General features: G+C 33.3%; 3 protein-coding genes and 1 long non-coding RNA gene across 9 annotated transcripts; 1 reads left to right on the top strand and 3 right to left on the bottom strand.

Annotated features, from left to right (window-relative positions):
- Positions 1–1,055: 1,055 nt before the first annotated feature.
- Positions 1,056–7,546, bottom strand: LOC142528732 (ABC transporter G family member 39-like). Of its 2 annotated transcripts, XM_075633863.1 has the most exons (20): positions 7,002–7,544; positions 6,789–6,909; positions 6,519–6,607; positions 6,349–6,433; positions 5,965–6,255; positions 5,780–5,870; positions 4,791–5,691; positions 4,549–4,709; positions 4,373–4,476; positions 4,132–4,297; positions 3,990–4,058; positions 3,739–3,869; positions 3,296–3,628; positions 2,905–3,195; positions 2,735–2,818; positions 2,515–2,648; positions 2,192–2,419; positions 1,938–2,109; positions 1,520–1,774; positions 1,056–1,438 (listed from the first exon to the last, which is right to left on the bottom strand). In XM_075633863.1, exons 1-20 carry the CDS (start codon positions 7,364–7,366, stop codon positions 1,169–1,171), a joined length of 4,341 nt encoding a protein of 1,446 aa, XP_075489978.1. In that variant the 5' UTR covers positions 7,367–7,544; the 3' UTR covers positions 1,056–1,168. The 2 variants fall into 2 exon arrangements, with proteins under 2 accessions (XP_075489978.1, XP_075489977.1); XM_075633862.1 differs by having other exon boundaries at positions 1,056–1,774; positions 7,002–7,546.
- A 7,743-nt stretch (positions 7,547–15,289) lies between these two features.
- Positions 15,290–15,901, bottom strand: LOC142528516 (protein FAR1-RELATED SEQUENCE 5-like). The gene has a single exon (XM_075633566.1). It carries the CDS (start codon positions 15,899–15,901, stop codon positions 15,290–15,292), a length of 612 nt encoding a protein of 203 aa, XP_075489681.1.
- Positions 15,902–17,918: 2,017 nt separating this feature from the next.
- On the bottom strand, positions 17,919–22,283 carry LOC142528736 (serine/threonine-protein kinase D6PKL1-like). Of its 5 annotated transcripts, none has more exons than XM_075633871.1 (4): positions 22,126–22,283; positions 20,124–20,995; positions 19,028–20,006; positions 17,919–18,892 (listed from the first exon to the last, which is right to left on the bottom strand). In XM_075633871.1, the coding sequence occupies exons 2-4, from the start codon at positions 20,818–20,820 to the stop codon at positions 18,046–18,048; spliced, it is 2,523 nt and encodes an 840-aa protein (XP_075489986.1). In that variant the 5' UTR covers positions 20,821–20,995; positions 22,126–22,283; the 3' UTR covers positions 17,919–18,045. The 5 variants fall into 5 exon arrangements, with proteins under 5 accessions (XP_075489986.1, XP_075489987.1, XP_075489983.1 ...); XM_075633872.1 differs by having other exon boundaries at positions 19,028–20,000; XM_075633868.1 differs by having other exon boundaries at positions 19,028–20,995.
- On the top strand, positions 20,995–21,857 carry LOC142528737 (uncharacterized). Its single transcript, XR_012815724.1, has 2 exons — positions 20,995–21,238; positions 21,635–21,857. It is a non-coding gene; the product is annotated as an uncharacterized LOC142528737 (long non-coding RNA).
- Positions 22,284–27,868: the final 5,585 nt, after the last annotated feature.

The following is a 27,868-nucleotide window of genomic DNA, read 5'->3' as shown; positions in this document are numbered from 1 at the left end:
AAGTAACTGTGTGGTTTCAAATGTTTTCAGTTGTTAGATAATTTTATAATAAACAAAAAATAATCAATCAATAAAAAAAACATAGTTATTATTGCAACAAAACCAAAACTTTGATCTGAGATAAAAATATTCGAACAAATCCAAAAATAAAACTTTAGACAAGAGAATAAAAATTAATCGATGGCCGGTGAAGAAATGTGGTAAAATTAGGTTTTATTTATTTGATTTATATCAAATATTTGTTTTGAATTTATCAAAAGGATTCATAAAACAAAGATGGCTATTTTGTCCGCAATTTTCTCAAAATGTGCAGAATTGGAGGCAACAATCTAATGAAATAAAAAATTTTAATTATTCAATAGTCTCGTTACTTAATATATATAATAAGTTTCACTTTATTGCGTTAGTATCGTATTTTTTTTATTATTAATATATGTAAATGTCTAATTTTAACCAAACTCTTGAATAAAAAATCAATTATGTAGAGAATATATAAGATAATATTTATTTGGATATTTTATTTTGATAGAATATAATAGAATATCTGGATTTAATATTTGAATTATTTTTCTTGCATAACTTGTATCAAAATTGTAACTGTTTCCATATCTAATAACATTAGGTTTTGTTTAGTAATTATTTTAGGTTAAATACAAATAAAATTATATGATAAATAATTATAAAAAAACTAATTATTCTATCATACTATGCGGTTTTTCACTAAATTTTCTTTTATTCACTGTCTTGTTCAAAATCATGGCATAAAAACTTTTGTGAAACTATTTTACGTGTCAATTTTGTGAGACAGATTTCGAAACTTATCCGATCATGAAAAATATTAATTTTTATGTCCAAAATATTATTTTTCATTTTATATATAATGAAATACCTACTCAAATTTTGAAACATGGTTGTGTGATACATTCCTATTTGTTGGTATAATATTTTGTTTCACAACTCAAAATAATTTATTTTAAGAGCAACAAACATGAATTTAAGTAGCAACCTACCTAAAATAATCCTAGGATAAAAAACAAATAATAAGCTTAAAAACATGAAAAATGAAAGATCAAAAGATAAATCTTGGCCATAATAATCGGATAATCTACAAGCATCTATTTCCAATTAATATGTTCAAGACTGAATGATTCATAGGGAGTTGGTTTCTTCATCTTCTTTGGTAGTTGAGACATTTGATACCAAAAGCAAAAACCAAAACAAAAAGCAGCACAAAAACCAAATGCATCACACCAACAACTGGTAAAAAATCATGATCATAACCTAAGCTATGTTTAAGGTAAGCCTTAACTGTCATAACACCATCTCCAGGCACTTCTATTCCAGAAGTTAAATCACCAACTTGAGACGTAACGACCCCGTATATCGTCCACGCAACCGGAGAACACCAGTAGTACCATCTCCACCATATAGGAATTTGCTGCAGCAAACATACATGTTTTTCAGTGAGTATGATCCATAAAAATGGACTAGTCTTATCAATGGAAGAGGGTGGACTAACCGTTCGAGGGACGAGGAAACCGGAGAACAAGTTCCAAAAACTAACGAAGAATGATGCCACGATGGCAGCTATCTGGAGACCTGGAGTCAGGGCAATGAGCATCATCCCGTATAGGGTGAAGTATACGAAGCACATGAAAACGAAGTAGTAGAACCAGAAGAATTTCCCGACTGTCCATTCGAATCCGATCATTGAGTACAGTATAACAGCGTAAACCACAGTTTGAATTGCTACATAAATCATCTCTATGGCCACCTGAAAAAATAAAAAATAAAAAGTTGTATGTATGTAGTCTTTTGCACAAAAGAACCAAGTTTTACTTGAGTTCTAGACAAAAGTATGAATTATGTCCAGATTAGAATTTTCACGTCTTTCAAGCTACCATGTCCATCCATCGATTTAAAGTGATTCCTGATACCTGAGAGATTGCATAAGGAAGAGCAGAATACATTCCAGCAGCGCGTTCTCGATAGGAAACCGTTCTCTCCACAGAAACAACACTTTGCACAGAGTTACTATTGCTGGCACCGAGGAATAGAATAGCCGAATAGAAAGCTCCCAAAAGATTCTGAAGATCTTGTTGTTTTCCTCTGTCAAAACAATTAATATCTTAGACAGCCGGAAAACGCAAGCTATTGCATATATATTGAAACATAAAAGGGCCAAACTTACGTTTTTTTCCCCTTGTTCCAGAAAATAATACCGAAAATAATAGCGATCACAGTAGTCATGAAAAATCGAACGGCATTGTAACGAGGATTCCTCCAATAAGACCAAAACTGCTTCCAAAAACAAGCTTTGCACTGATTAAAAAATGGTTGTGAATACTTTGTAGGGTAAAAAAGATCTTTGGATCCTGGTGGAGGTGTGCTTAGTTCTTCAATAAGTTCTTGATTTCTCCTAAAAAAATGTAATGAAGCGGGGAAATGAGATTCAGATTAACTCAAAAATCGACATCATTGAAATCAAGTTACAACTTTTGCTTTTTAACTTACTGATAAAGGGATGAACTTGCATATATATCAGCAAAATCGATTCTAAGTTGCCCTTCCATTGCTGGAGTGCTGATATCCAACATCCAGGTAGCTGGGTTGTACCCGCTTTTTATCTTAGGAACCCCCGGAATAGCCTGTGGAGGAAAAAGAAACGACGTTAGCAATTACAAGAATGAAATTATGGTAATAGATTTCTCTATTTCTTAGAGACTATACTCACTTCAAAATATTCTATAAGCTTATGGGAATGGTGTCCGAGTGATCCGGCATAGGTGACTTGTCCTCCTCTCTTCATCAAAAGTAGCTGTACCAAATGCACGGTTTATAGTTAAGATGCTCGATGGATAGGTAGAATGATATAAAAAAAATAGTAAGAAGATTGTACAATACGTCATCAAAGGCTTCGAATATATCTATACTCGGTTGGTGAATTGTGCAAACGATGGTTCTGCCGGTGTCCACCGTATTTCTCACAGCACGCATGACAATTGCGGCAGCTCTAGCATCGAGACCTGATGTTGGTTCGTCCATGAAGATGATGGATGGATTCGCAACCAACTCTACCGCAATAGTTAGCCTCTTTCTTTGTTCAGTTGAAAGACCATCAATGCCAGGTAGCCCGACTAGCGAGTTTCTTATGGGGTTAAGCTCGACTAATTCCATTACTTCTTCCACAAACATCTATAGTCAAGATAGTAAGAAAAGGTATAACTTTTAAAATCATCTTTCGATCCATTAGAATATGAAAATAGCACCTCAAGAAAAATTGATGACATGGTACCTTCCGTTTGTTACTCTTTACTTCTACTGGAAGGCGTAACCAAGCAGAGTATAGAACAGATTCATAAACTGTAACATGGGGTGAATGAATATCATTCTGTTCGCAGTACCCACTGACCCGGGCAAACGTCTCCTGATTTTTCGGGTACCCTGAGACGCTAATACTTCCCTCGATGTATCCACCAGTCTTTCTTCCGGCTAAAACATCCATTAAGGTTGTCTTTCCGGCTCCACTGACACCAACAAGTGCTGTTAATATTCCAGGTCGGAAAGCACCACTCACATCTCGTAGTAGTTGGAGACGATCTTCTCCCAAGCCTTGAGCTTTCATTTCCTGCCCAAAAACCCATATATATCACACCTCAATGATTCATGAAAATAAGGTATTAAAAGACAAAAAATTTAGAATTAAAGAGGAAAAAAAACAAGAAAGAATGTACATACAGCAGGCATATCCACATAGTAGTTCATATGGTTGAACACAAGTGACAGAGGCTGAAATGGCAAAACCATTCCCTTTTTCGCTGTATGAGCCACTGTGCTATTTGAAGCTTGTTTCGATTCAATTTCAAAGTCTGTAGACAAGTATATAAAACACAAAAGTACATGTAAATTGTAAGCAAATGGCATTAACATAGATTTTGTCTCGTCAATGCCATGAGACACTAAAATCTATCAGATATAGTCGCGATCACCTTCAAATGCGGAAGATTTCTTTTTGCTGTCATTTTCGTCCATGGTTATAGTCTTTGAATCTGCCAAAGCTGAAAAGATATGAAATGTGTCAATTCAGGCTTCATTGTAAAACAATAAAATTGCAACCGATGATAAACTTACGATTCAAGAAACTCAGTGCTGCAATGAAAAAAATGTTGAAAAGAATCGAAAATCCTATCAGTGCAATAACACAAATCCAAAACATATAGTCTTCGGTATAGAAGCCCCTCGATTGAAGTAGAACTTTCCCGACAGTTGTTTCGTTGAATCGAGGATCTGTATTAGGCTGCATTAAGAAGTTTTGAACGATCAAATACGGCTATGTTTCACAAAATTATGAGGAAATGAACTTGGAACTTACGGTACTCCATCTTTTGTCGAGAAATTCATTCATAGCTATCGCGTTTTGTCCGTAACTCATGGGAGAGACATAATAAGCCCATTTAAGCCATGGCTCCAAATCATCTATCGGCAAAGATAAGATTCAGCTGGGGAATAGTAAAAATTCCAAATTACAGAATTGATCAAGAATCTTACTTTTCGAAACAATAAAACCCCCAAGAACGAAGACCACGAGCAAAGTGAAGGTCCCTAATGTCATCGCGACAACCTGATTTCTTCCTATAGCAGCAATGAAACGGAATAGACCAAGAGCCATCTGATGTATACTGAAGAATGCCAAAAACTGTCGGAAGAATCTAGAGCATCAATGTAAAATTGGTCAGAAACATTAATGTCCGAACTGATGAGACAAAATCGAAACTACGAGATTGTATTACCTTCCAGCAGCAGGAGCGAACCCGATTGTATAGTAAGTTAAAATTATCCATATTGCAGACTCCATAAAAGATATGGGAATTCTTAATATCCAAATAGGCAAACCAAAAGCCCACGCCGGATAGAACAAGAAATCTCTTTGCTTATAGAACACCGGAAGCCTAAAAACTGTCAAGGTAAGTTCGGCCATCCCATTAAACATCATATTTATTAGGCTGAAGAAAAGTGCTCCGAAAAACTTTCCCCCGTCTATTAGTCTACCGTGTGGCATCTCTGTTCTTAAGAACAATGTAAACGCTATAATCGACATAACTGTTATTTGTGTAGTCTTGAATATATATACAAACGAGTTACGCTTCATGAGCAGCCATTCTCTCGAAAAGCAGGCACGAAATAGTTCCCAGTTGGAGATGCCATACTTTTCTTTTACCAAAGCAGCAGGGTGAACTTTGGCACTATCATACGGAATGCTCAACTCTTCACCAAGATTTTGGCCAATGTGAGAGGAGTTGAAGGCGTCAGCAAACTCTGCAACTGAGATATATTTGTATGATTGTTCTTTCTTGAACCAATATTGTGCCTGGTCTTTCTTGGATGTCACTTCTTGAAGAAAATCGGCAGCTCCTTTCCGTTCAGGGCATCTGAATCCCAAGTGCTCGAAGAACTCGAGAACATTTTCTCGGGGACCTTGATAGATGATTTGACCTTCAGACAATAAGATAATATCATCGAAAAGGTCATAAGTCTCAGGGGCTGGTTGTAGTAGAGCGATGATCATTGTCGCGTCCATTATGTGCACCATTTGCCTCATGTACTTGACAATTTGAAAGGTGGTGGAGCTGTCCAAACCAGTTGATATTTCATCCATGAAAAGAGCTCGTTTAGTTCCAACTAGCATCTCTCCTGTGAAACCAGAACAAAATAAGGTATCACAAAATTTGATGTCATAGAGTAGAAGTCTACCATTTTACCCAGGATTGTGAATATCTACCTGTAGTCACTCGTTTCTTTTGCCCTCCTGAAATTCCCCTTCTCATTTCGTTACCTACCATAATATCTGAGCATACGTCTAATCCAAGAAGCTGTCATTAGAGCAACAGAAGTTAGTTTTGATCCCCTTAAATCCGCATACTTTAAGAAGAAGACTTCGGAGAATCTGAGGCACGAAAACAAAACCTTTAGTACATAATCTGTGACCAAACTACTTCTTTGACCTGAAATAGATGTAGCTTTCATGAACGCATCAATCTCAGGGTCAGGCTTGATGCCAGCTTCTTTCTCCCGCCTAGAGAGTTCTGCGAGCATTTCGTATCTTGTGCCGACGCCCATACAACGACCTGAGAAATCTAAAGTCTCCCTCACGGTCATCTCCCCATGATGAAGGTCGTGTTGGCTGATATAAGCACACGTCCTTTGAGGCACAAATTCACTTAACTCATGCCCACAATAGGTGATCCTCCCAGATTTCTGGATAAAAGAGATCTCAGCAAATATTTGTAATGACGAACATAGAAAGCAAAATATAAATCTTGAAAGAGATACATGGCACAAGAAATGTACCCTTAAACCACCATCAAGCTTCCCAGCAAGTGAGAGCAATAATGATGTCTTTCCGGCACCAGGAGGACCCAGCAGCAAGACCATCCTGATAAGCAAAAACTCGATCTTTACACAAACTAAGAAAATGATGCTCGAATATTCAGTAGAATCAACACAAATTTTAAAAATACCTTGATGGTTTGATTATCCCACTAACATCTTTTAGTATTTGAATGTTTTTTTTCTTCGATGGGGCTATCCGCAACCGTACCAAAACATTCTGTTATCCATTACCACCCAAAATACAGAAACAAAATTATTCTTTTACTTTCTTGAATGTTATATTAACTATTCAATAAGTTTGATCAAAGAAGTAAACACCCATGCATCTCAAAATTCTCAGTACTCAAAAGAAAATCAAATATTCATGAACGGTTGATCCAAAGTACATCGGAGTATACCTCAATAGCATTCATTGCTGCATTAATCAAAGTCGGCAGTGCTCTTTTTCCAACATACACGTCTCCATCGACGGACAGATGCTCGTATCTTATCTCGATTTTTGGTGTATCTATTCCCACCCTGCATAGCCATCATCAAAAACACTTTACATCAAGAATCCAATTCCATCGGCACACAGATATTTGATCATCACTCACGCACAAACAGATCACCTATCAATGCGACTCCTCAGCCTTTGTAGAAACCTCTCGTAGTCATCCTCGATGGCCTTGAGAATTTTATCCATCAAAAGTTTCTTCTCATCGTCTCCGAGCTTGCGTACGTCAATCTCACTAGCTTTCACCTCCCCATTTTCGATTAACTCCGTCAGGACACCTTTTCTCATCCGATCATAAGTAGGCAGCCGTTCGATGGCGGCCCACCGCAGCTCTTCCTCGTCATCCTCTCTGAAGCTGCGGCTGAACACATCTGGCGGCGGCTGCCACACATCTTGCAAGCTCAGCCGCCCAGAAGATGTCCGGATATGCCTACTGCTGACTGTTCTATCCAGATCATCACCAGCCAAAATCGTGGCCATCTACCGTTGCAACAATCTTGAATTTCTTAAACAGATCTATATAAGTTATGAATCAAGAAAGCAAAACGAGTGATTTATGGCAACGAGCACGGTCTCTTTTATAGAGTGCATGGGTTGCTTGGCCATAAACTTTCGTGGAAAACCCGTGAAATAGGAAAGAAAATTTCAAGTGAAAATGATTTGGGAGGAGCAAGCAAAACAAATCTTTACTATATAATCTCGCGTCATGCCAAACGTCATGTATACGAAAAGCCACTTCTACATGGTTAAATTTTATTGCAGGGTCGTTATTGTTTATAATAATGTTGGGAGACATGTTATTCATTTTACATTTATATTTATTATAAAATAAAATATTATATAAAGGATCTCACATATATATTTTTATACATCCAGAAACGTATATATATATATACACACAATTGGCTTCAAAAAATAAAATAAAAAACTTTTCTTGCAACGATTTTAAGAAATTATCCTGGTCAAAAATTTCTTTTCCTTTGAACTTTCAAGAATGGTATTTGGGACAATGTTTGAAAAAATTAGAATGTCGTATTTTGAAATCGAAATTGATACGATGTTATCTGCCAAATTCTTTGAACTTTCAAGTATAATATTCTGGACACGATTTCGAGAAACTAATTATATAAGCGCATTAGATAAACTTTCAGATAAAATGCTTTAAAAAAATTAAATATCTTCAAAGTTTGTGTGTGCATATAGATCAACGAAAGACACCTCATGCTTTAGCTTCGGTCATTATTTCTATATTTGGTTGTGTTAATTTCAAATGCAATAACTCTTGATTAATAATAATAATAATAATAATAATAATAATAATATATCCTTTATCCAAATATATATATATTTATATTTCATGAGAAAGTATTACTTTTTATGCTAAGAGTATTACTTTTTTATTGTGAATATTGGTAGGGTTGGACCCGTCTCACAGATAAATATTCGTGAGATCGTCTCACACGAGACCTACTCCAAATTTAATCGGAGTTGTACTGTATTTCTGTCATCAGAATTTATTTTTTTAGGCTCCGGCAGTTTTTCTCAATATTTCTTGAAATAAATTTTATATAGTAATTATAATTTTTAATTAATGATAAAAATGAATTTGAAATTGTTTCCAAAATAATTCATTTCTTGAAATTGTTACAAAATCATTCATTTCTTAATGCTCCGGAAGTTTCATTGAATTTGAATTAAGTATTACCCGCAATAATTCTTGAGTCTTCAATAGTGCTACCGTGATTTTTGAACAGTCGTCATTTATAAATTTCTCATTTCTAAACTGATATTTGCCATACCATATATTTGATATTTAAATCATTATGATGTATAATTGTCATTAGTAAAGAAAAAGTTGCAATTGGTGTGCTCATGAACATATAATTTCAGATAATTGCACTATGATTACTTATATTTATCATTTGTTGTTAATTAGATGCACAGCTGGTGGAAGTCGTAGTCTTCCTCCCACCACTCAACCTTAAACACTATCTCCATCCAAAACACCAACAATTCTTGAGGAAGTAGTAGATATTGGAGCACGATATTGGAGCACCAAAAAAAAAGTAGTGGATGTGTGGTCACACGCTAAGAAAATCAAAAGGAGAAATTAATGACCAGAAAAATAAGTCATTGATGTTGTTGTTTGAAATTATTGTGAAACTGAAGTTTGTGCCCATAGCCGAACACATGGAAATAATAATATTGGTGGGCATGTAACCAATGAAGTGGACAAGTATCTCTTGATTCCTTACTAATTTCTTATATTCAATAATATCTTGCCAAGGAAATGTTTCGGATATTAATTTCACGGTCAATGAGACTCAGTATACGAAGGAGTATTATCTAACACATGGAATAAATCTAGAATGTGCTACTTTCGTGAAGGTCTTTCCTTGCCTGAAAGATCCCAAGAGAAGGTTGTTTAAGTAAAGACAAGAGGCTGCAAGAAAATATGTTTAACAAGCTTTTGGGGTGCTCCAAGCTAGATGAACACTTGTCAGAAGTCCAGCTTGTTATTAATACATAAAAAAGTTAAAAACATATTGTGTTGACATGTATTATTTTGCACAATATGATTGTTGAAGATGAAGGTGGGTCACTGTGACAAATTAGTACAACGATGAAGGTGACAAACCCGCACAATCCGTCCAAGGACCGAGGATTTCATGATTATCTTTGGACAAATTCCGAACCACGTGAAAGTCATGTGTATCACAAACTTTGTGACAATTTAGTTGAACATATTTTGTCACAATATAACAACAATCCTTGAATTAGTATTTTACGGTTTTTATTTACGTTTAATTTGTATTTTTTTAAATAAATTATGCAAATTGATTTATTTTTATATGTCGTGCTCCATCTTTTCAAATTTATAATAAATTTTGTTTTTAAATAAATGACATTCATAAATAATATAAAATAATTTGACGAAATAAATATATTTAAAAATAATTATTATTATTATATTAAATAATAATCAATTAAATTGTGTAAATAAATTTGAAATTGTATTTATTTAATGTGTAATAATAATAAAGATGAATGTGCGAGTAGTAAGACTCATGAATAATCACTCTTAATGTTAAAATGAATTTGGGAGAATAAGAAATTAATATAATATGTATGTGGACCACACTATTTATGATAATATATCTGATATTATATATTTACTCGACGTGATCTCAACATTCGGGTCTCAACACTTGTTGAACATGGGTTCCTAAGAAAAAAAGACTTTCAATTTTTATCGAGACGAAGATTGAACAAGAATATTATGAAATGAGACAATACACGGTTTCACCCCTAATATTAAGCTATACTTTCGCACGTTTTCTTTTTAATAAAACATATGCAAAAGTAACTCTTTGTATTTGAATATGTAGTGATATTTTTTTTATTATTATTCTACTTTGGAGCAGTTGAAATATAAAAATGGGAATCTTATTTTTATAATAATTTTAAAAATCATTTTTCACTTAAAAAATAAGTTTCTTAATCCTGAATTTTACTTCTGGTTCTAGTCAGTTTAATTCAAATCCTGAAATTGATCTCATGCTCAATTTAATTTTTTAAAAGTGATTCTAAAATTTTGATAAATAAATGAAAATTTTCTGAATATTCCTACCTCCTAATTTTGTTTAATCCAAAATTACATTTTACATCAGAGACTATCGTTCACAATACACTTAACACATCAAAGTCTATACCTAATAAGAAAATTTTTTTTTGATAGAATCTTATAATTTTATCGAGATAAATCATTCAAAAATTCTTTCTTTATAATTACCCCATATTATTTTTTAACATGCAATATTGTAATGTCATTAATGTTAAGAACATATCTATTTTCACGGGACAGCTCAATACAATCCAAATTTAAAATAAAAAATAATATTTTATCATAAAAAATAATATTATATATATTTATATATACATACAGAATATATCGTGCAACATTTTAGATATCAACGTTATCACTTTCTGATATCTCGATTCGGCGTAACTAGCTCGGGATTATGAAGAATTTGAGTGTTTTAACTCTATTTTTCCTGTGTTAAAACCTGTAGTAACTATATTTCAATGCATAATGGGTAATCTCGGGCTAGCACAACCATCTCTCTTTTACTTCATGTTAAAGTTTAGATTTTGACAAGTTTTGTTTGGACTATTCAAAATTAGATCCGTAAACTATTTGTTGTGGACTATATTTGGATGTAAGTTTTTATCAATTCCTATAAAATTTTGGAAGTAAATAATTTTGAATTTTATTTAAGATACCGCAATATCATATTTCAAGATGTAATTATTATACTTTCTCTATCCAAAAAAAAATAACCACAAATTTCATTGATATTTAGTAGCAGATATGACAGAAACCTAAATGTTCTTTAAGGATACGACAGCGATTAGTTTTTACCAAATGGATGGGTCTGTCCATGGGCCCGCATTTAAAGCTAAATCCACAAAAAGCAAATAAAAATTAAATGCATCCACGAGTGTATATATGTGTATATATATATATATATATGTTGTTCACCACCATGTTTAACTACTTACGGGATAATATTCATATATTTAATGTATAATTTTAATATAATTATCACATCTAATAGTTGATGGTTACTTCGTTGGTGGACATGATCGATAAACAATATATATCGAAATCATATATATATATATATACACGAAAATGATACACTGCTCACCCTTTAGTGAGCGTTCGTGAGCGACAGCCCATGTGGCTGTACACCTGGAATTTTTTATTTTTTTTTCAATTTTTTAACTTTCTGTGTGGACATTAATATAATATATCCCAGCACAGAAAAAGCAATTCCCAAAACAAATTCATCGCGAAGCCTTAATTTTTGTGGCCGATTCACCAACCCTGTTCGGGTTACTCCACCGGACATCCGACGCCAACACCGGACGTGAGAGCGCCACCATTTGCCGACGCCAGAAAAGGGGAACCCAGATGGTATTCTGCATTTTTTCAAATTTTTTTTTTTTCAAACTTTATACAATTATTGTTTTAAAATGAGTTTGTTAGTTTGTAATTGATGTTCGGATGGCAACAATTTGAATGTAATTCTGTGATTTGTGTTGTTTTGTGTACAATTGGGATGGACTTGCTGAGCCAATGTGTAAAGCGAGATTTCGACGAGTTGGGGAATATAAAGCGAGCAATTAAATTAATTATGGGCTTCTAGTGCTGACTATAGACCTATACAATTGCTCATCCTTCACAATCTTTAAAATTTTCGTCTCAGCAGTCACATTACGGAGCTAATAATTTATAGACATTTGTGCCAGCATCCTTCGCATTCAGATTGCTTGCCATAGCGTACTCTTATGATACACTGAGAATGAAGATTGACTTAAAACCTCCATTTTTTCAAGGGAATGGTGGAGGAACCATGAAAAACCCAACTAGTCTGTATTGTCATTGGCTACTTTGATTATTAGATCTCCTGAGAAGTTTAAGTTGTGGCAGAGATCTCATGTTATGGAGTCTGTTAATTCTTGGTCAAGAATTGAAATAATATAATTTTTGGTTTAGTTTATTTGTATTCACATTCTCTGTTTTTGAAACAATTTGCGTTACAATGTAGGGCAAAACATACGTTGTATTTGTTGGGCGTACATCTGGCATTTATGACACGTGGGCAGAAGCAAGCTCTAATGTTATCGGGTATAAGGGTGCTGTCCACCAATCATTTAGAACCAGAGAGGAGGCCGAGAAAGCTTACAATGCCGCATCGGTGAAACAATCTACGTCGACGTCCTCCCAAAATACAATAAACGAAAGTTCAAGTGCAGGTTTAAGTTCAAGAGGCAAAGTATCCCAGACCGAAAAATTAGATGAAATATTGAAGTGCTTGGAGGTGATACAAGAAAATTTGAAAGCACTAAAATTGAATAAAGATGATTAGTAAAATAATTGTAATTTATTGACAGTAGTTGCAACCGTTGTATTTGTTTTGGTGAAGATAATATTTGACAGATGATTGTATTGCAATTCAAAAACTTGCTCCATTTAAATTCTGCAATCTGTTATGCAGACTAAGAAATTAGTGGCAAGCAGCATACAAATTTTAAGTGGCAAGCAGCATACAAGCAGCATATCTGTCATGGACTCCTGAAAAAAAAACCTTACATTGTAGATGTCTACTGTATTACATTCAATTGTTTGTATTTTTAAACACCCAAGAAAACAGTAATCAACTTGGAACTGAACTTCTTATGCTTTGTTCATTTGCCATTGAGATATTCTCCAGTGAGATGACATTGGCGTCTGCTTGGATCCATTTGTTGACTGTAGAATTTTTTTGCAGCAAGGTTACTTCTATCTTCGACACAGATATGAAAAATCAGAAATATGAAACCAAAAAGAGAAAACGCAGATATATAAATCATATATATCAAACAAAACACCGAAAACACAGATATATGAAAACTCATATATATCAAACCAAACACTGAAAACACAGATATATGAGAACTCAGATTTATGAATATTTTTATATATGAAACAAAGCACTATAAAATGGTTACCCCTTCGCAGATATACAACTTGATAAAATAATAACCTTTATCAAATCCAGTTGTTAGAACCTACAAAATTCAAAACAGTTATTAATAAAAAAAAATATTGATGATTAACCACATATATTTAGATATTTAAATTATCATCTATCGATCCAAAATTTTCGTCATCTGAGCTTTCTTCTTCTTTTTTATTATTAATAGTTGACCTGAAGAACGTTGAGTATGCCAACATATATTAATTTTGATGATTAACCAAATATATACAAAAATACTAAAAATATGCATTGGTGATAAACACATACCCGTCTTGCAAATTTGGACAGTTACGCTTGTCATGCTGCACACCTCGGCGTCCACACCCACGACATTTTCTTCCCTGTGTGGTTGCCTTCTCCTTTGATGACTTTAATCTCTTCCCACATCCCTTTGTTCTAATTTTTTGAGGATCAATGATACCAATAGCCCTATCTGTGGCTCTTCTACATTGACTTCCACCGCTTACTGTTGTAGTGATATTCAAATCTTTCATTTTATTGTCAATATAATCAAACTGTGCATTCAAGAAATTTGTTCCCTCAACAGTCAATGATGCAATATCAACTAATGCAGAAGCTTTATAGGATAACCTCAAATGTCTTGACATCAAACATCTTTCTGGAGTTTCAACCACATTTTGCTCATCTGTAGGAAAAAATTCTACATTCTTTGCAGCTTGCATCCAACGTTTCAGTATATATTTATCAGGCAAATGACAGACTTGGTTTATACGAAAAAATGCTAACATATGCCTGCATGGAATGCCCTCAAACTGAAATTTCATACAACTGCACAATATATCATCCCCTTGTATGACATGTGTAAGCACTCTTGGTTTCGAAGAAGAAGAAACTTGAAAATTCATCACCTTGTAAATCCCAAACTCATTTCCCACAGATTCTGGTTGCACGTAATAACCATGACTCTGACTCATTTCTTCTTGAAACTCCAACCATTTCTTTTTCGTGTAAACCTTCACCATCTGAGATTCCATTGGCCATTTGGACTGTAGCTTGGGACGCTCATTCATATCAATATGATCTGCAACTAACTCATTGTGTCTTTGGTGCCGAAGTGCCTTATTGAAACGAATGATAAAATCCATCAATGAGTTCTTGCTAGATATATATCTCTTGAAAAAGCATGTGAACTTTCGGACCGCTGGCTACTTGACATACCCGCAGAAAATACATGATTAAAATATGCTGGTACCCATTTATGTCGCAACTCAAACATCAACGACAGCCAATCATGTTGTTCCAAGTTAGCATTATACATAGCAGCTTCCCAGGAACTCTCAAATTCCTCATGTGTTGAGGAATGTAGAATGGCATTCCTTATGCTTTCGTAGTGATCACGGAAAGTCACTGGGTTTAATTTCTCAGAGAATTTGTTCAATATATGCCACAAACAATATCGGTGTGTTGTTTGAGGAAAAACTTGTGATATGGCTTTCATCATAGCAGGATCTTGGTCAGTGATAATCAAGTTTGGGGCACCTTGACACATGGCTTCTAGGAATTTATTAAGCAACCAAACAAAAGAATCTGTTTTTTCGTCACTCAACAATCCACAACCAAAAAGAATGGTCAGATGATGATGATTAACTCCTACAAATGGTGCGAAAATCATCCCACATTTGTTGGTGTTGTATGTAGTATCAAACACAACTACGTCACCAAAAGCAGTGTAAGCCCTTCTTGACACATGATCAGTCCAAAAAAACCTGGTAAATCTGTTGTCCGAGTCTGTCTCATAATCAAAAAAGAACAATGAATTCTTCGCTTTCTCAGATTCGAAGAAATCGACCAATGTTCATGCATCAATACCCTTATGCTCATCCCTAACACTTTTCTCATAGTTTCTCATATCTCTTTCTATGAAACCTACATGTTCAGGTCCTCCAGACCCTATCTCAAATAATCTCATTTGTTGACAAGTTGGCACATTGGCTTCTGCAAATTGTTGACTCAGCATTTTTTTTGATGCAGAAATACCATGATGCGAGCGTAACAAATGCACCTTCGACGGAGTCGATAATGGATGATTATGACTTTCAATGAAGGTACTGACAACCCAACCTGGACCTGTTTGTTCCTTCACAACTGAAATCTTGGACAAACATCCGGTTCTAGTCTCACCACGGGCTCTTTCTTTTCTTGGTTGATCATTTTTTGTCTGTTTGCTCCATCGAATATCATCTGTATGCCCTTCTTTAAAGCATACAAATTTCTTCCATATAATTTCGTTCGTTTTCTTACTTTTCTTACTATTACTCATTCTCGCGCTAAAACCGGATTCTCGGGCATATTGGTTGTAGAATGAGAATGCATCCTCTAACGAATCGAATCTCATACCAATCTGGGGTTTCTGATCATCACCGACTCTGGGGATGTACGATTGTTCATCTCCACTATATTGATCCATTTCATCTACAGTGGCGCTAGGCAGATGTGGGGTGGTGCTCGAAAATCTTTGCGGGCGGTAAGGTGCTGGCGAGGATTGTCTGGGGATTATCCGAGCACGGTGGTGTCGAGGACTTTCTTTGGCCACGCTAGGACTATTGTGCAGGAGGTTCGGTGAATCTACGTAGATCTGGGGTGATTTTCCGTTTCAGTTGGTCGGAGAATGATGCACGATATTCACCTGGAAATATTTGGAAGAAGATGGAAATTTAATTTTCAATTAAATCGCAGGCCCACACACACAAAATTATTCAATTTAAAAAAATCAAAACACAAATTCCAGGCTGGTAGCCTTTAATATATCACAGGCCACACATGAAGTTAAAAAATTTTAAAAAAATAAACAAATTCCAAGTGTACACAGCCACATGGGCTGTCGCTCACGAAAGCTCACCCAAGAGGTGAGCAGCATATCACTACACTATATATATGTGTGTGTGTGTGTGTGTGCGCGCGCGCGCGCCCGTGCATGTGTGTGCTGATCACCAACCGTGACAACATATGTCTTTACCAATAAAGTGTCATTTACTTATCTATATCTATATATATATTATATTATATACCTATAAAAGCGTGGATACTTGAAAAATTTTCCAATTGTGAACGGACATAATTATCCTTCACATAGTTTCTTATTTTTATTATCAACTAATGTATATGGTAATTTAACACTTTTTATCCAAAAAAATCTACATTCAAGTAATTGACAAAAATATTGGACATTATTTGACTATGGTACAACTCAAAAACTCAAAAACAAATGATTTCAATGTTCAGTACTACGACCTATTTGATGTTAAAAATTGGATCATAAAAAACAAGTAGTTTGAAATGTTCAATGTACATAATATATAAGTACTAAACACATACAAACACAAAATATATAATAAACATAAAATTAACAATTTGAATTTTAATTTGGCAAAAAATTCGAAAGTAAATTATATAAGTTTTTAATTAATTTATTCGTCTAATATAACAAGATATTAAATTCAACTAAATAACAAAAGGATTCAAATATATTATTTTTTAAGAAAATTAAATTTTTTATTTTTATCATATAATTGTTAGTTACGTGCATCACACGTGCTTCATGCTAGTTGGAATAAACATATCAAAATTGTATATTCAATAAGCGAGTATCACATCATTGATGGACACATGTGTTGATACGATTTGTGGACAACATAATAAAACAGCATATGATACTCACTTTTCATGTATTTTGTAGGGAAAAAATTTAACTGTACCCTACCAAAATTTGAGATAAACATTTTGTTGTTTTATATTTTATTTGTGTATAGTAAAAAAATTATGGAAAATTTTTAAACATTAAAATTTTTACCGTTTTCTAAAAATTAAATATTTAGTTGTTGATGTAAAAAAGTTTTCATTTATATTTTCTAGAAATCAAAATTCTACAACTTGTAGAAAGTTAATGTAAGGGCAAATTTGTTTAATAATTGACTAATGAGATAAGATGTAGTACTCAGTAGTAGTGTTATTAATATTTTTTGGAGTGTAAATAACACTCTTTATTATATTATATTAATAATTGGTTGCTTCGAGTCCCAAGGGGTGTCCGATTGTGTGGAATAAGCGAGTGTCATCGTTACGATTTTTCACATCAAGATGAGTTTATCATATAAAACTTGTTCAATGTGACTTACCTAACTAACGTGATTTACATATTATTATGGAATATCTAATGAGCACAGAAGAATATCGGTTGCGGGTTCCACCTCATAATAACAATAATAATGTAATAATTGGTTGCTTTGCTTGCCATGATCGATTGAGCCAATGTTTCCAATTTGGTATCTTTGAAAAATGGATCCAAACTGATTAAATACCGGAGAAAAAGATGTCATTTTATTTGATTTTTCTCGTTTGATAGAGATTTGAGCACCCTGACTCATGGAATCATGAGATATATGAGTCACTTCAGGAGCTTGTTTCAATTATATACGAAGCCAATGTAAATCATACCTCGAAACATTTTCAGCAATACACATTTAACAGTAAACACGTTACTACAAGATGATAGATGAATCAAGATACACGTCGTATATAACCCGAGAGCGCCTTGTTCGAATAAACATTTCTCTAGAACAACTCGAACTCTAAATGCTCTCCATCACCACCACAACTTACCAACTTCTCCCCCTGAGATGGGGGGGCCATCGGCAAATGTCCTGACTCGTGGAACTCGGGTATCTGAGGAGGCGTGGCACAGCGGATGAGTGCCCAATTCAGGCCCTCGAAAAACGGGTGTCGTTTAATCTCAGCAGCTCCTGTTTCTGTACCCAAACGATACTCGGGATCCTTCATCAGCAGTCCTCTGATGAGATCTCTCGCCTGAAAACTAACAATAGGGGTGTCTGGAAATTTGAGGCTCTGCAACACCACATTAGTCAGCGTCTCGTCATTTCCAGAGCCTTTAAAGGGCGTCTTCCCATAAAGTAGCTCGTACAGAAACACGCCAAATGTCCACCAATCAACAGCACTACCATGCCCATCGCCTTTGATGATTTCTGGAGCCAAGTACTCATGCGTGCCAACAAACGAGTTGGATCGTGCATCTGTTGGTTCTGCCACGAGTTGAGTTAATGATCTAGCTTGAGCTGCTGCTGCATCGGGTTTTAGCTTCCTCATTCTTCCTACTGAAGATAAAAGCCTAGGTCTAAAGCATGAAAATTTACAGGACGGGCCGCTACAAAAAGGGTCTATGCAATTAGACCCTGCACATGGTCCAGAGACCCGAGGTGGCTCGGGTATTAATGACGATTTAACTAGAGTTGGGTTCACGGAACATCTAAGTGAAAGGTCAAAATCTGATAGCATAATGTGACCATCTTTGCGGACGAGAATGTTTTCCGGTTTAAGATCTCGATACACGATACCTAGCATGTGTAAATATTCCAGTGCAAGAAGTACCTCCGCGACATAGAATCTGCAAGAACCAAATGTAAAGGAATTTAATAAAATGACCAACACAAGAATCGTTGAATTGGTCCGTCATATATTTCTCTTTTGTGTGCTCCTTTTTTGTTAACGAATCCATGATAATGGACCTTAAATTTCATACCTTGCCTCCTGTTCAGGAAAATATCGCCCGGGCTGCTTCTGCCGGAGGACATGTAGATCTCCACCAGGACAAAACTCCATAACTAAACATGATAAATTATCTGACGTAAATTGGGCATAAAGCGTAGGGAGAAATGGGTGATCCAGCATCTTGAGAATTTCTCGTTCCGTATGAGCTCTAGGCATCTTCTTCCTTCTTGCCAAGAATTCGTTATCCATTACCTTTATGGCAAATAGGCTGTCTGTTCCTATCAATTCAGCAAGATAAACCGTACCAATGTCTCCGGAACCGAGTTTTTTCAACAAATTAAAATGGCTCAGCCCTAAGAAACCATGTTTTGTTATGCGGTTGATTGCTTCCCAACTCACATCCTTGGACATATGAGGTCTGTTTCCAGGAGTTGATCCACTTAGATTGCTCTCTTCACTTAGGCTAGTGGTGCTACTACTAAAATCACAAACGCTGCTTTTTGAGCTCTGGGAGATACCCCCTTCTGTTTTAACAACGAGGGTGCCTCTCTTTTCCCAATGGATCTGAACTCCATCTGGTTTGCTTTCACCATGACTGTTAATACCTGTAAAAACTTTAGTGCCAGTAGTTTCTTGGGGATCCTTACTCAAATCCTTGAAATGACATTGACACTTGTGGCAGATCAATTCCCTAGGACCATTGTTCTGACCACAACTTACTTTGTAAAATATTTTAGAATCAATCTTCTTTGGTCTTTTTATGACAAGATTCTTGCTTATGATGATTGATTTGACTCCACGAGAGGTGCTCTTGGGTGCAGTCTGCAACTTCGATTTCCTTTTCAATTTGGATGCTGTTTTACTCACTGGTTTCGAGGATGAGGAGGAATCCATACTTGGGACACTCAGCACCTTATTTGATCCCAAAATTTTCTTGTTCGGCTTTGGCATATTATCACCACCGCTGTGGTGAGGCAGAACCAAAACCTTGGAGTCTTCTTCAACTGTGCCTACAGTTTCCAGCATCTGCTTATCAGTTTCTGATGCAGGTGATATATTACCATGCACAAGAGAAGAATCTACACCCTTAGGGGGCAAGGAAAAGGGCAAACGAGAAGAATGGGCACCTTGGTTCATGGGCTTTGTCTCAGGCTCATCAGTGTGCTGAGGAAGCTTAATGGAAGAGCAATTATCAGTTTCTCTTTCCTCATATGAAGCACATTTTGGATCTTTTACAATTGGTTTGCCGCCTAAACATGGGTTTGAACTTAGGGTTGCTACCTTCACCACAGAACCTTGAATCATACCAGGTACCAAGTTCGAAGAATTTGAGATACTATCTTGAAGCACCAGAGAATTTTTAATTCTCAGTTTTCCATCTTCGTTTATCGAGAAAGCAGATTCACCAGCTTCTGCTACAACAGACCTGTACAATTCTGTAATTCTACTAGCTTCCGAGATCCTCGGCGATGCAGTAGTCACTGACAGCCGTTTCATGGCAGCCACCTCTGCAGCCTGAGAAATACACAGTCCCCTTAGAGCTTGCTTCAAAGAGACGGGCTCAGAAAATCCTATCCCCGATGAATGAGAACCAACCACCCTTATAGGCTTCTTCGAAGCATTTCCATGAAAATCTGATAGATTTGTACTCTTGGATGCTCTAAGATTAACGGCTTCGAAAAGCTTGTCAATGTCATCATTCAATGGTTTGTTTGATCCATTTTTCGTCATTAGCAGCTTCTGTTCTCTATCCTGTGCTCTAACATGACGAACCGTTCGATCCTTCAACTCCACTATTTCACATTTTCCACGAAAGGAACCCATTACTTGGAACTGCTAATTATGAGTTGAATATCTTGAATTAGAAAATAAAGCTTGTTTATTTCTCAAAAATGCTTCAGATGGAATTCATGGAAAGGGGAGTCGGCATATAGATCATGAAGTTGCAAGTGGAGTAAACATTCCCAAGATTCGTTTTCCAGGTCTTCACCAAACATACCTGCAGAGACAATGGGGAATAATTTGAGTCACCCAGGTGTTCAGTATAGATTCTTCCCCTCCAAGATCCCCAAAATCAATATTTATGTGAAATTTTTTAAAGCCATCAACACATTGCATCATTCCACACATGTACGGAACCGTGCATTTATCAACAGGGGATTACAAGTTGAATTTAAAATCTCTCTCTTACTACCTGTCCAAAGAACAATCACAAGAACAAAGATTTTCAAGCCAGCATAAGGCCATCTCCAATCCATATCCTCTATTTTTCATCCTCTATCCTCCAAAACAGAGATCCATGATTTTTATTTTCAAACACCTTCTCCAACCCATATCCTCTAAATATTACCAAATACTCTATTTCTTTAATTTATTTCATTTTCAACTCATATCTTCTAAATATTACCAAATAATTTTTTTTAATTTATTTCATTTTCGAACACATACACACATATAATTAATTAATTTCATAATATATTATTTAACTAAACTTAATTAATTCGCTAAACATGGCACAACTACATGTAATTCGCTTATTGATTTTCAAAAGGACTATATGGCAATTTTTAAAATATCTATTTTGTAATTATTTTTCACCCATTTTCAATCCTCTATATGAACAGTGATAATCCATAAGCAGAATGTTCGGAAAACACGGGAAAGATTACCACCTTGTTTCATCACTAAATTATCAGATCACCACATTTCACCGAGTTAAATGTAAGAATTTGAAAAAAAATGTAAAGCAAACAGAAAAACTAAAAAGGAAAAAAAAAAAGCGTTTATCAGAACTTAACAAATCATAAACAATGTAAAACCAAATGAAACGAGAAAGCAAAAACAACCCAGTAAATTTTTTTTTTAAAGCGTGAAAAGCCAGTATTTTTCATCAATGTTACCCAGAAATAGGAATCCCAAGCTCGACAAGACAATGTACAAGGAACCAGACATAAATGTAGATAATAGAAAACATTAACCCACACAATCTTCACCTAGAAATACAAAACAAGCACAAAGATCACAAAAAAAGTTTCATCTTTCCAAGAAATGAAGCATAGATGATAAAAGTTCAAAGCTTTGACAAGATAAAGAGCTCAGCAACGAAGAGATGTGCTAGAATCATTGCACCTGAAGCCTTGAGAGATCCCCATCAATCAACACAAAAAAAAATACCCTAAGAGAAAGAGGGGTTTTTATGATCCTGAGAAGGGCTAATCAGTGGACAAAGAAAGGTGGATAGAAACGACAAAACCTCTGCTGTCTCCCTCAGTCTCACATCATTTTTCCTCTCTCTTTCTCTGTAAAGACTATTTATGTTTCTCGCCTTTTTATATTCCAAGAAAATAATGTCAGACTCAAATAATAATAATAATAATGTCCATGTTTACTTTATTTTAAAAAATAATTATTCAAAAAATAATATTTTAAATAAACTAAATCATTTGATACACAAAATATATAAACCAAGCATGGGCGGAGCTTCCTTCAGCCCTGGGCAGCTGCCGACACTGAGAACCATAAATTTTATATTATTCGAATTAATTTTTTTATATAAAATTAAAAAAAAAATATGTCAATTAGGATATCTGGATACAATATTTTTATATTGTCTACATCAAATTTATAAAAATGAAAAATTATGATATAATTGTTAATTTATTGTTGATTTCTTAAAATTATAAACTTAAGCTTCTATTGTCATATGTCATATAGTTTCAAAAAAAATTTAAAAAAATATTTATCATTCATTTTATATACAATCACGATATATTATTTTTTAAAAAATGATGAAATTGTTAATATTAATATATTTTATATTAATTCTATCGACTGCGTCTAGGAACATAAATAGAGCATTTTCGATCAAAATGAAATGAATAACTGCTCATTGTATATTAGGGAAAAAATCAGTTATAATGGAGTTATTGTACATATATTTCAAAATACAAATACTTGAAAAAAATAAAAATAAGATAATTATTTTGTAGTGTTTAATGATTATTTTATTAAAAAAATTATATATATTTCGTTTGGAATTTATTTGGTGGTTATATATATTGAAGACGAGTTTTTTTTAAAAAAAAAAAATTAATAGGAACGAAGAACTGTTAGATTCACAGATTGTTTTAAATTTAAAGTTGACTTAATACATAAATAAATATTTCTTTCAACATATGTATCTATATCTATATATGTGACTTCTTCGGTCTGTCTATGCACATTTTGCGATGTATATACGTTAAATAAATTTGAATTATTTTAAATATATTAGGATATTATTGTCGTGAGGAATCTTAAAAACAACCAGATTTTTACAAACTAAATCACATACTTTTTGACCAAAATATTATCGGATCAAAATTGTCGAATTTTACATACTGCTCCTTACGTTTTGCGACCTATTATATATGATTTGAAAAATTATGAACTAAATTGGGATAACAAAGATCGAATCGAGACTTGAGCTCGACATTTGTACATGCATTTTGAAATATGTTTTTGTATAGAAATATATATGTTAAATAATAACTTGTGATAAAAATAAATGAAATATTTAGAATGTTAAAGTAAAGTATATAATTTTTAGTAGCATTGATTTACTTTAGCCTAAATTCCTTTTATTTGTATGAACAATATATTTCATAATTCGGATGTGATGTTTTTGTATACATATATTTGGTATATGAAATTAGTTAATTCGATCATATATTGCAATGAATTTCTTAACATATGTGGAAAAAGAACCTATATAATTGGGACGGATATAATATTTTTAACAATTTTGCCTGAAACTTATATTCTTAAAATTGTGAATTTTTTTATATGATTTCGCAATAAATTTTTCGACAACGAAAGAGCAATACATATAATTATATCAGAAACATGTTTCGGTTTTAAATTTTAGAGTAATATTTGATTGAAATTAACCGTGTTTAGAAAAATATAAGCGAAAGCTTTTACTTTTCAACAATCTTAATATAAAAATACATCAACTCGAAATTCTGAATGACAAAAACTTGTATGAGACGGTCTCACGGATCGTATTTTGTGAGACAGATCTCTTATTTGGGTTATCCATGAAAATATTATTTTTTTATGCTAAGAGTATTACTTTTTATTGTGAATATCGATATGATTGACATGTCTTACAGATAAAAATTCGTGAAACCATCTCACAAGAGACCTATTCTGAATGAATATGTTGGTATCGACGATGCACCATTTAAATGTGATTAATTATAAAAAAAATTAAAATTTATTATTATTTTATTAACTTTTGGATATTTTTCGTGAACGTGGACAATTATGAATGTGATATTTTTGGACTATACATAGATATTAATAACATGTTGGCAAATGAAGCCAAGGGCTACAGAGTGGTGAGCCTACTTGTACTGTTGTTCTCCAGAGAATTTCAATCATTATTCAATCTATTGCATATAAGTCGTGGATTTTTTTTAAATTTTTTTGATAGTTACAAATTATCAATATATTTAGTTAGTATTTTAAGATAATAAAACTATATTATGATTTTTAAGTATCATAATTTCTTTGTAATTAAATGGGGTTTACGAGAATTTATTGTCAACTCATTATTTTTAAATAATGCTATATAATAAATATTGTCAATTTAAGATAGGTAAATCAATGTAGGTAAATATGCATATAAAATTGAATGTCTAGTTTATAAACAAAATTGATGAAGTACTCTAACGGTATCGATCTTAAAGTCACTATTAATACACAGGATGAGGTTATAAATAAAGTTTGAAAAAACGAATATAAAATATTGAGAATATCCCATCGATTTGGAACAACTAACACAATCCCTCGCGTATGAGAATAAAAATATTTGAGAATTGCATATATAAACTTGGACAATTCTCATTGAGCTAACTTTTGGGGTTGATTTAAATTTAATTATCAATTTTAACAATATATTTAAAATGTAAGTTCTTCGGTAAGGGTATATGGATTAATGCATAATATTTAAAAGGATGCATAGTTGACAATTAATTCATTAAAACTGGCCCATATATATACAATTATGACTCTTAAACAAGATCTCACCAAACACTATGAACATAAAATAATATCCATTAATGGTATCGTTTCATTCGCTATATTATTTATCCATATTTTTACACATTTTTATCTAATATAATCTCATGTTTGATGCATCATATTATTTATCAATCTACCAATCATTTATCTCACATCAGTCAAATCATTTTATTGAAATTACAATATTACCATTAATAAATAATATTATAAATATTTTCAAAAAAGCAAAACGGTAATATCACATTATCTCAAATTTAATCAAATCAATCAATCAATCAAATCAAACATTATATTAACTATCATTTTTATATATTTTATTATTAAAAAAATTTCTTATCTTCGTACTATTTTTCTCATATCACGAATCAAATGATATCAATAGTATTGGCATTGGGAAACACAAATATCAGACATAATTCGCAGGATCATGTGTTGAGTGGCAGAAATTTTGGTGTATTTTCTATATAAATTAGCATATTTAATATAAAGTGTAAAATATGCATGAAAACTCATATTTCTAAGGTAAATCTATTATTAATTATTTTTAAATGTTGGAGATAAATAATTGCACTTAGCTGTTTGGTGGGTACAACCACCCCGCTTTCACAGCAGCATTTAAATTCACGATTTCGTGCTCTATTATTTAAACCACCAATTATGTTTTTGATATTATTTGTGATAAAAGCAGAAGCAATAACTATTTTCGTATGATTCTCATCCAATATAAATTGAAAGACAATATATAGTATCGAGTGCTTACCGCTTTACCAAAAGATATAACTAGTAGTAATGGTGCAACTCAAATCTTTTAAATCATACAACAGCTCAAGTACCACGGTTCGATCGCTCTACCAAGCAGATATAATTATTGCACCCAACATAATAACTCTGAATTCCCATGCCATAAAAAATAAAATAAATAACTGGAGAATAATAACATTAATATTTAGTCGCGCCGTACTAGGTCCATCACGAGAAAAGTGTCACCAACGCATGTTGTATGATCATCGGAAAGACTCGAATTTTGGATTTGTGTTTAGAAAAATCGAATTTCTTACCATTAAAACAAAATCGATCCCCTAAACATTTGTTCTCAATAATTGCAACCACAGGCTTTTGATGGTTTAAATTCTTTAATTGTTTAAGGATCTTATGTTAACACATCATTATTGCTTAATTATAGTACTTCCAATCAACACAAGAAAGCTAACGCAATTAAAGAGAATAAAAATTTTGGGCTAACGAGCATATATTATTTTGTAGTAGGGTCCAGGGAAAAACTTTCGGGGACTTCGGTCCCCCTCTCGAGATATTCTGTGAAATTACATATATATATATACATATATATACACATATACATACATATATACATATATATATATATATATAACATTATCACATGTATGGTCTGGGCTTTTGGGCCACACAAAAAACATTTGCATCTTCATTGACCCACTCTAATAGACCGATTCAAGCTCTTATAACTTGTGATACAACATTATATTATAGCCATTGTGATGCATTTTTTTTTAAAAAAAAATTTGTGAATCCGCGGTCGTTATCTTTTGATATGTTCTGAATAAATTTAAAAATTTAATATAGTAGTCTTGCAAATCACGTTGACCAGATAAATCACATTAAGCAAGTCAGTGTGCCAAAGCTCAATCTGGAAAAGTAAAGACATGGAGGAATTGAGCAGATGGTCTCTTAGTATGTGTCCGCTATATCCTGTCATCTTAGTTACATCTCGAGGGCTTGTGATGCATCATATTATTACATGCCATAATATTTGTTAAAATTTTATACGGATTTTTAAAATTCTCATATATTATTTTAATGATAACACCTTAATTAGGATGTCTCCATCTTCGTGAAACCGAGTTAAAGAAATTTAATCCCGCTTGTTCTGTTTGTTTGGAGTACAACTAGCTTGACTCGATTACAAATAAATGAATAAGTCGTGAATAAATGAATGAGTCGAGTGAAACGCGAACCGATTCTTTGGTTTGTATTCAATTTCTTAGTGAAAGATAAATGAAGATGTTTTAAAAAATGAAATTGAAAGTGTTTGTTTAACATAAAAGTAAAAAAATACTAAGATTATATCACATTTTTGATATTGTGTGCATGTGTTGTAACACATATTCACAAAATACATCGGAATATATATTGATTAAACACACGAATAATCTTTAATGAATAAAATAAAATAAAATAAATCATGCACAAGTATTTATCAGTTTACAAAAATCAATACTAGTGAACAAATAAAAACTAATTCCCTTAATAAGCGAGAAAACATAGTGCATCCAAACTTATGTATCAAACCGTATAACCAAAAATTATGGATCCAACAAACGTGAAGTCCAAGTTCTTAAACAAAAAAAAACTAATCAAAACATTGATTAGATGTTGTCATTAAATATTTTTAAACACTTTCTTGACTTGAGCTTTTTATCAATGAATTATTTTATTAATTATTTTATTTAATAAATAAAATATTCATCAAATAAGAATAAAATGAATAATTTTTTTGTAAAATCAATCTTTCCAATAACTTTATTAAATTAATATGAAAATACACATAAGTCTATATATATAACGCAAAAAGAGTACTATAGATATTTGGCAAAACATGGCTCCGATATGGCCATAGAACAAAACAGTTTTATTTATAATAATATCATACATCAACCTTATTAATTAAATATTTAAAAACCTTAGACGTGTATTTATAATAATATTATATTATTAACCTTATTAAATAATATTTAAAAGACCTTGGACGTGTATACATGTTGCTACA

This window comes from Primulina tabacum, chromosome 16, assembly GCF_025594145.1.
Source record: "Primulina tabacum isolate GXHZ01 chromosome 16, ASM2559414v2, whole genome shotgun sequence".
Taxonomy (NCBI): Eukaryota; Viridiplantae; Streptophyta; class Magnoliopsida; order Lamiales; family Gesneriaceae; genus Primulina; species Primulina tabacum.
This window is presented reverse-complemented; position numbering and strand designations above follow the sequence as displayed.

Excerpts from the sequence above, each read along its gene's own strand:
- LOC142528516 (XM_075633566.1), bottom strand. The coding sequence starts at position 15,901 with ATGGATCAATATAGTGGAGATGAACAATCGTACATCCCCAGAGTCGGT.
- LOC142528732 (XM_075633862.1), bottom strand. The coding sequence starts at position 7,366 with ATGGCCACGATTTTGGCTGGTGATGATCTGGATAGAACAGTCAGCAGT. Across the intron at positions 4,059-4,131 it reads AGCACTGAGTTTCTTGAATC|CTTTGGCAGATTCAAAGACT; the intron begins GTAAGTTTATCA and ends ATATCTTTTCAG. Across the intron at positions 3,870-3,989 it reads GAAATCTTCCGCATTTGAAG|ACTTTGAAATTGAATCGAAA; the intron begins GTGATCGCGACT and ends ACTTGTCTACAG.
- LOC142528736 (XM_075633868.1), bottom strand. The coding sequence starts at position 20,820 with ATGGGTTCCTTTCGTGGAAAATGTGAAATAGTGGAGTTGAAGGATCGA. Across the intron at positions 18,893-19,027 it reads TTTCCTGAACAGGAGGCAAG|ATTCTATGTCGCGGAGGTAC; the intron begins GTATGAAATTTA and ends TGGTTCTTGCAG.